This window comes from Netta rufina, assembly GCF_964035555.1.
Source record: "Netta rufina genome assembly, chromosome: 19".
Taxonomy (NCBI): domain Eukaryota; kingdom Metazoa; phylum Chordata; class Aves; order Anseriformes; family Anatidae; genus Netta; species Netta rufina.
In genome coordinates this window covers 11,032,565-11,041,515 of record NC_140143.1, presented here as the reverse complement: position 1 = coordinate 11,041,515, position 8,951 = coordinate 11,032,565, and the positions used below count along the sequence as shown (strand labels likewise).

At 45.5% G+C, this 8,951-nt stretch overlaps 1 protein-coding gene across 1 annotated transcript in view; it reads right to left on the bottom strand.

Moving 5' to 3' along the window:
• Positions 1-738: 738 nt before the first annotated feature.
• Positions 739-8,951, bottom strand: part of MYH10 (myosin heavy chain 10) — a 103,354-nt gene continuing 95,141 nt past the window's right edge. The window contains exons 34-41 of the mRNA XM_084298444.1: positions 8,789-8,950; positions 7,220-7,348; positions 5,817-5,905; positions 5,453-5,576; positions 5,155-5,363; positions 3,783-3,891; positions 3,221-3,393; positions 739-2,371 (exon numbers count right to left, since the gene is read on the bottom strand). Coding sequence (XP_084154570.1) covers positions 2,227-2,371; positions 3,221-3,393; positions 3,783-3,891; positions 5,155-5,363; positions 5,453-5,576; positions 5,817-5,905; positions 7,220-7,348; positions 8,789-8,950 — 1,140 coding nt within the window. The 3' untranslated portion in view covers positions 739-2,226. The remainder of the gene's footprint in view (positions 2,372-3,220; positions 3,394-3,782; positions 3,892-5,154; positions 5,364-5,452; positions 5,577-5,816; positions 5,906-7,219; positions 7,349-8,788; position 8,951) is intronic.

Below are 8,951 nucleotides of genomic sequence, written 5' to 3'. Positions count from 1 at the left end.
GGAAGGGACAAAGGCACAACCCTGCAGCGCTGAGAAGACTGCGGAGGGTGGCAAAGCCCTTCCCTGCCAGCAGGACGAGCAGCAGCAGGTACAGCCCTGGTGGAGGCACAGGAGGGGTCCTGAGGCCAGAGCCCCTCACGCCTGGAACCACCAGAGAGGGGTTGGGCCCCAGATGTGGGCCCACATTCCCAAATGCCCCCAACTCCCCTTCATGGAACAGGCCCAGCCCCTGCCCTGGTTTCTGCACCTCCAGCAGACCCAGCCCACAGCCTCCCCCCAGCCCGAACCAGGTTGCAGAGATCAGCCCTGCCTGGAGCCTGCTGCCTCCGGCCACCAGACCAGGGCTGAGGGAGGGTAAAAGGCACCACACCGCTTCCACAAACAAACTTCATCTGTCAAGGAAATAGTAAAGAGAGCAGACGCTGTTCAAAATCACAATGGGGCTCAGAGGAAGGCGTTGTGCCTGTGCCATGGTGTAGAAAATGAGCAGGTGGGGTCAGAACTCCTCTGCTCCAGCTCTGCACTGCCATTAAGGTTCAAGGGCAAAGGCTCAGGCCTGACTGGTAACTTACACTGTATTTGAGGGGAAAAAAAAAAAGCCAAAGCAAACAAACAAACAAAAAAACACAAAACACTAAGAAGGGAAAAGGCAGCTTCCAGTCATATTCTTATTTATTAAGGTCTATGCCAGCCTCAGGAGATAGCTCTTCCTGTAAGTAAACAGAGCAGGCGGCCACATCTATAATGAATAAATTTATTGTCTTACAAAAATCATTGTCTAGAAATATGGGTATACAAGAAAACAAGATATTTGCAGTCAGATGCCTGGTGGTCAACAGCCAGTTTGATTAAAAATATCCAAACACACACAACAAAACCTTTGCGACAGATGTTAAAGCTTTTAACCAAAAAAAGGAAATCCATGTCTTTTGAGCATGTGGCAGAGGAAGTTTCCTAGTTAACACTGATTCATTGTCACTAATATCAATAATACCACTTGGACTAGAGAGGTACATGATATGAAGCACAGTCAAAATTAATACATTAAATCATTGTTATATAGGCAAATTATATGTAACATTGTCTTAGTACTGTAGTGTCTAAGGCACTTTCTGTAATGTCAGTTTTTCAGCTATTTAAACAAAAAGAATGCTAACTACTCGCTGTAATACTGTTCAAAATTAAAAAAAAAAAAACAACAACAACAACAAAAAAAAAGGATTCACATCCACTGGCATGTTAACTCGTAGGCAGGCAACATCCATCTCCGAGCCCCTGTAAACCACAGACTCCGCGGGAGCCCCGCACAGGCGGCGCCGCTGCCCTCGGCACAGGCTGGCCACGGTCTCACGGTGCAGCCCCTCGGCTCCATGTCCTGACAACTACTCAGCCATAAGTTAATAAATTATTTTGCCTGTGTTGTATGCTTATTTTCCACTGGTGTTCACATTATACTAGCCTTAATATATATACAGATCTGTTGGGCATGGTAATAGCAGGACACTACGAACGCAGAAGTACTGTACAGAGAGGAACGGTGACGCTATTTCAGTTTGCCTGTACTGCATGAACACTAACTGATGAAGCAGGTGCTGAGAACACTTCAAAATGATATTGCAGGTTAAAAAATGGACACTACTCATTCATCCCTACATTTCCCTCTAACACTTCCCAACGCCTTTTCACAGTTCACTCACTGATTGTGTGCTGATCACAACAATTAGGAGAAAAGAAAGATGCAGGTGCAGTTTGGTCTTCAATGATCCAACAGACTCAACACAGCCAAGGCCGTCTGAGCACAGAAGAAATGGAAGGATGTTGTCCGTACAACAAAGCATGCATAGTCATGACAATGGGCCTGTCCCAACCACCTACCCTCTGGGAATGAAGTTTCTGTATTGATAAAAAAAAGTTTCATCCTTCACATGATGCTTTATAAAATGGCTTTACAATGAGTATCTGGAAAATAGATGCACTGAACAGAGACGATCCCATTTTGTTTACTATATATAAAAAAGCAGTTGTACCTATATCTGAAGCAGGGTACAGTATGGTGAGGCTGGAGAGCCTTAAGACATAGTTGACCTATGATAAGTAACCTTGTAGCATGCCGACATTTTGTAAGGCAGATTTAGGGCCACAAGGCAGTTTGGTGGTCAGGAAAGTCCTCCTCGTTCTGCCGACTACTGTGTAAAAGGTCTCTGCATGCAAATGGTGTGAGGGGCTCTACTCAGCGGGGGCTGGCTGCGCTTCGTTCACGTCACTGCCTTTGCTCTCCGCGTCGTCATCTGAGAGCTCTAAGGAGGCCCCTTCGATGTGCAGCTGGCGCCTCCCGGATCGGCTCGAGGAAAAGGTGATGGGGCCCCCCCTCCTGCAAACAACAAGCAGAATGCGGCTGCAGACATCACCTCCCATTCACAGCCAGCACCACGGTGCTGGTGGCTGCCCCAAAAGAGCTCCCTGCTGCACTGCAAGGGAACATCACACCACAAGTTCCAGGAGAGGTGTTTTGAAACCACCCCTCTCTGAGAGGGGTCATCATGCTGCAGTCAAACACACGCTGCTACTCCAGGATTTCTTAGTTTATACCACTTTAATTTAGGAAGTCCCGAGTAACTAAAAATGTCGTCTGTGTGAGCACCACGCACTGACCAAGTACTAGACAGGGCGGGCTCTTTAAAAAAAAACAAAAAACACAAACACAACTGCTTGCTTGTGAAGTGCTGCACTGCACCCTCCTGTCTCCTCAGCTGCTCTCTGCATCTCAGGATGGTTTTTGTCCTGTGCTAGCACCACCTCCTTTGACCCCCTCTGCACTCGCTACAAATGTTGATCTCAAAGACCTGCTCTCAAAGAAGGTGCTGAAACACTCCCACAGGGTGGGCCAGCAAAAAGGGTATCGGTGCTTGCCACTGGCAAAGCCTGACAGGCCTGTCTCGTCTCTGGCATATTGACCCACTGCTGGATTGAACCACCAGCCCCAGGGGAATCTGCCTGTTTCAGCTTCAAAGAGCTCAGGCTCAGGAGCTGTCAGGAACATTCTTGTGGCCTGGCCACTTCCTTGGTATCGTCAGGCTCAGGCAGCCATTTCCAGCAGATTCCATTTGGCCCCATCCCCTGGGTCTGCTTCTGCAGTCCCACAGCTGGATGGTCAGGAGACACATTATGGGCACACAGGGGCCCAGACAAACCCCTGCCTGCTGGTGCTGGCACCACTCACCTTAGCCTGTTTTTCAGGGTGCTGACTTCCCGACTCAGGCCCTCGTTGGCCTCAGTGGCATCGTCCAGCTCACGCTGAAGCTTACGTCGTGAAGCATTTGCACGTGTGGCTTCCTCCTCAGCCTCCTCCAGCTGGCGCTTGAGCTGCTTCATTCTGGCATTTGCCTTTTCCATCTAAAATACAAAACCAGGTCATCGGGATCGAATTCAGCAGCTGCAACCCTGCAACTTGAGAGGTCGAAGAGGTGAGCTACCAGCCTTGTCTCCCCAGCCACCCCTGCTGGATATGACACCTCACTACAGACTCCAGTCTGGATTCCTGGAAACACCATAGAGCTCCTGGGTCCAGGAGACCAGGATGCCTAACAGATCGTCACAACAGAGCTAACACAGGGAGATTTTGACTGCTGGGAGCCAACAAGGAACTACTCTAGCAGTTTAGTCATCAAGGCTAGAATTCCCTCAGGTCATTTCATTAAAGCACTTCTTAACAGCGCTCCTCTGCTCAAAGTTTTCTGTCTTTTCTGAGAAACAAACATCCAAAGCTAAGCCACTCCGCCTACCTGCTCCTTGTACTGATCTGCATGTCGACGTTCATCTTCCACCTGCATGAAGACTTCTTTCAATTTCTTCTCTGTGCGGCGCACCAATTTGTTAGCAGCTGCTCTTTCCCTAGAATAATCAAAAGCCACAATTTGTTTCAGTACATGGAGGCTGGAAGCACAAGATCTGTACTTTCCAGAACAGTGGATGTTGTGCAACTAACGCTTAAGCCCTCTTAACAAGCCCATCACCGTTAACAGCACTGACTTCAGTTTTAATATCCTGGGGCTTAGCTGGGAGGCAGCTTTAAAAGCAAAGTACTAGCACGGAAGCAGTACAAGTATGGTTTGCAGGCTAGAAGGAGGGACTGCAAAGTGCTTCTTCACAATGTTTCAACAGAGCAGCTTTAGGATTATTGCTGACCAATAACATGGTCCTCTGCCAGAGCCAGAAGGAATGGAGATGGTGATATAAGTCTCCTTTTAGTCTTTCTAGGATGAGCTAGCAAAAAACAGTCCTCCAAGGACTGAGATGGAAAGAACAGACATGGGAGCACTCTCAGTGGAAAGCAGACCTGCAGAGCACTGGTGGCATCTCACAGAATGGCTGAGGCTAGGAGGGACCTCTGGAGGTCGCCTGGTGCAACCCTCTGCTCCAGCAGGGCCACCCCAGAGCTGCTTGCCCAGCACCACATCCTGGCAGCTTTTGAAGATCTCCAGGGAGGAGACTGCACCACCTCTGGACAGCCTTTGCCAGGGCTTGGTCACCCCCAGTCAGAAGTGCCTCCTGATGTTCAGATGGAACCTCCTGCATTTCAGTTTGTGCCCGATGCCTCTCATCCTGTCCCTGGGCACCACTGTCAAGAGCCTGGTTCCCTCTTCTCTGCATCCCCCCCAAGGTATTTGCACACATTGATCAGAGCACCCTGAGCCTCCTTCTCCAGGCTGAGCAGCCCCAGCTCTCAGTCTTTCCCCACAGGAAAGATGCCCCTCCAGTCCCTTCAGCATCTTTGTGGTCCTTCTTTTCAGAATATCTCAACTTATCTAAGCTGTCAAGCCAAAGAGACCAGTATCCCAAGGGGATGTTTTATCTCAAGAAACTTCTTCAGCACCCCGTGGATCCTGAGACTACCTGTCAGAACAAGCACCTGTTTAACTTCACGAATTAATTCAGGAATTTAAGTTAAAGAGCACAGATTCTGAAAGCATGAACCCCAGTCACTTTTCAACCATCTCATTGAAGTTTGTCCCTTGGACAGTAGGTTTCTAAATAATGAAACCTAATGCTTGCATTTTAAGCTTGCATCTCAGCCGTACAATAACTTAAGGCACAGAGGTTTCAGAGATTCTACTGACAGAGGAAACAATGCAAACAGATTTTTTTTTTCCTTACTTTGCTTCCTGTTCGAGCTGTTCTTCTAGCTGAACAATCTTGGCTTCTAGAGTAGAAATTGTTGCCTTGAACTTCGACTTCACAGATCCCTCCAGTTCCTGAAGCTTGGCTTTCAGCTCTTTGTTCTGCCTTTCCAGCTGCTGCCGTGCATTTTCACTCTTCTGGGCAGCACTCCGCTCTCCAGCTAGCTCAGAATTAAGTGTGTCAACCTTCCAGAGGAAAAGGAAAATAGATCATTTGGTGCTAGTCAGAGCCCACACTTAACCACACATTGAAGCACAACACCACAGATTCACACCTGCAGGGTGGTCTTTCGGAAGCGCTCATTGAGAAGCTCCATGTTGCTCTGCTCTTCCTCAAGCTCTTCCTCCAACTGTGCAATACGAGCTTCCAGCCGGCGCTTCTCATCCAGCAGCGCTGACCTAGAAAGGAAGTATTTGGGTCAAGACACATTCAGATTCGATACAAAGCAACTAGCCAGTTTACTTCTGATAATCTAGGCACCGCAAGTGTCACAAGAAGCAATTTGGCAATTCCCTTCGTAACAAGGGAGTTTTTCATAAGGACAGATTAATACAGAATTTGCAAGCAGGCTATTGAGAGCCACAGCTGCTGGTGCCCACAGTTCTTCAGATGTGCAATTAATACATTTGATGACTCACTTTCCTGAAGCACTGTTTGCAATCTCATCAGCCAACTCATCCCTTTCTTGCTCAGCATGACGACGGGCTCTTTCAGACGCAGCAAACTCCTGCAAAGGTTTCAGGAAGGACCTGTTATACATCTCAGAAATCCTGCAACACTTAATCAATTTAGCCTCACAACAACTTCTGGGAGATGCTGTGATATGCAATATCCCTGAAGTCTTCTAATGGATAGGCAGGAGCAGCAGCTGTTGAAGCTAGCTGGTAACAACCAGCCACATCATCATGAAGTTTCTTCCCCCTTAACTGCCATATGACTGCAGTGGATTTACTTTTTCCATCCCCAAATGGTGAACACCGACAATATTTAAGATAATGCTTCACTCATCCTTTCTAAAACCACTTCAGTATTATTCATACTGTATTACAAGTGTGTTCCTTGCAGAAAGTAGTTAGCGATGCTCAAGGCCTAAACAGTAAGAAAAAAAAACATTGTCACGTGCTCTAATATAAACATATTTAATGCAAAATGAGCACTGAATTTAGTTATTTAGGGTCTTACTTTCATGCTATGTACTCTGGAGGTGTAAGAAAAATACAGAAAATTAGAGCACAATAGTGAAAACAGCACTGAATCTTGTATTATCAACTATATCGTGTGGAAGAAACACCCCGGCACTTGCTAAGAAGCATAACTAAATGCATTGCAAGTGCAAGACTGACAAATTTGAAGTCCACAAAAGAGAATAACGCATGAAGCAGTTCCCTTAAGTTGTAGGCCACCTGTAAAGGCTTAAAGTAGTGAAATCTGTGATTGCCTCTTTTTTTGTGTATGTCCTGTATTAGCTACAAACTGAAGTTCAAAGCAAAGTCATATAAGGAAATTTTGCTAATGTTTGACCTTGTGGCAGAACAAGGAGATAATGATGGATAAGCGATGCAGAGCAAGTCTTAGAGCTCTTACACAGATTGCCAACAGTGAGGGAACACATGCCTGTAAGGGAGGGATGAAGAACCAAGATGACAGTGACAAGCCTCTGCAGAATTAAATGGCCACTGAGGAGAGATTCTCAGGTTTTAGTATTTTCAGTCATCAGTTTCAGTACCGACACTGTACACCACACCCTTTATAGACTTTTGAACCACCTTGCATGTTTTGTGAGGTATCAAGTCTATTTAAGCAGTAGAAAAGCTTTCATGTGGACCAGAGAAATGAACTGGAGGCTACTGGAACAATTCCTTTTTAGCCATAAGCTCACTGAAGATCTGGTGCAGGAAGCAGGGTGAGGGGATTGGAAGAGAAAGGTCTGCTGTCTCTTATTTCTCTTCAGCTTACCAGTACAGATTTTTACTTCTGTTTCCCCCTCCTAATCTTCCTCATACTCTTATCAAGAAAAAAAAATCATGGATTTCAATCTCACCTCTTGGAGCTGGAGTATTTCTGCTTCAAGACCTTTGAGCTTCTTCTCACTCTCTTTGGACTGTGCAAAGATCTCATCTCTGGATGCACGGGCTTCTTCCAGCTCCCGCTGGTAGTCTTTCATTTGAGCCTGTAGTTGGAAGAAAACCACAGCCATGTTGCATTAAGACAACCATGAGATTCGTAGCTCTGTAGCTTCTTATCTCCTAAAGAGGAAAGGCCTCCCCCATCAAAGTAACTTCATTCCACTTAAATGCGTTTTTCAGTTACTTTTACAGTAAAACTTAATTTTCTTATCTCTGCATCACTCATTCTTTGTCAGAAATCTCATTACAGGGCTTTACCTCAATTATTTGGTATATTTCTTGTAGAGAAAAGACCTCAAATAAAGAGCTGCTCAACTGAAATCATGCATGAAACTTGTGGAAGTTGGAATTCCAAGGTGAAGCTTGGAATGACTTGGAAAAAAAATCTATATACTTTAATTGATTGAAAAAGCTTATTGCAAGTACGCAAGCTAAGACTTTATTCTCAGTCCAGAAGTAGCAATTCACCATTTTGTACATATAACCTAGTAGCACATGCTTAGCTTCCAATTAATACACACTGCTAAGATCTCAGTGTGTATGAATTTTCACAAGTTTGACTTAAGATGCTAAAAGAGTATAAAAGTTGGAGAGAAACTGCATTTAAGTTGTACTTGCATCTCTGGAATACCACTGAGCAAAAAATCACTTATTTTAAGTGATTTGATTTTTATGAAAGTGTACACAGCTCAGCTCTCTATCTGACCTGTTCTTTTGGAGTAGAGGAGTACAATATTGTTCATGGACCACTACCTCTTGCTTTAACCTAGCCTCTCCTCATCCAGAGCCTGGACTCAGTTCCTCATCCAGAGCCTGAACTCAGTTCCAGAACTGTCTTCACTTGCTTGGATTGACAAGAAATAGAGAGGACAGGGCAGAAAGGCAATTTAATTTGCCATATGCCTTACAAGCTTTGGGTCATGGCACTGAACGTCTTTGGTAAAATGGAACTCTACCAAATGCTCAACATTTTCCTGGGAATGGAAAACAAATCCTCAACACATGGGCTGCATTCTCTTGCCAAACAGAAAAGAATGGGCTTCTTGCAGACTTTTTTAAAGCAACTGAAAGTTACTCCTTATTCTCTTAAAGCATTTTGGCTGAAAATGCCTTAACATGTTCATTTTAGGAAGCAGCAGTCAGGAAGAGCTGAGCCAGTAAATTCAGTAAATTCAAAGACACACAATGTAAGAAATGCAGTCTGTAAAGCAATACTCAGTGAATCTTTATGCAAAGTGTTGAAACAAAAAGTTGACTATTGAATAACAATACATCGGGGACAACCTTAACTCCTTACCAACAAAAGGATGAGAGGAATTTTGAACCGGTGATGAATTCAGGCCAGATACTCTCTGACACATGCCAGCACAGTTGAGCTAGATACTCCTCTTGCTTTCCATTAGATACATTTGCAGTTTGAAGGCATCACCCTTGACAGATTGCCACCAGGGGACAAAGCAGCTCAGTTGATTAGCTGTACTTACCTGGAGCTTACGTAGCTGTTTGATTGCTTCATCTCGAGCCTTATTTGCAGCTTCTATCTGACCTTCCAGGTCTTTCAGATCCATCTCCATTTTCTTTTTGGCTGCCACAGCAAGAGCCCTCTGCTTGCGCTCATCTTCCAGTTCTGCCTCCAACTCTCGCACC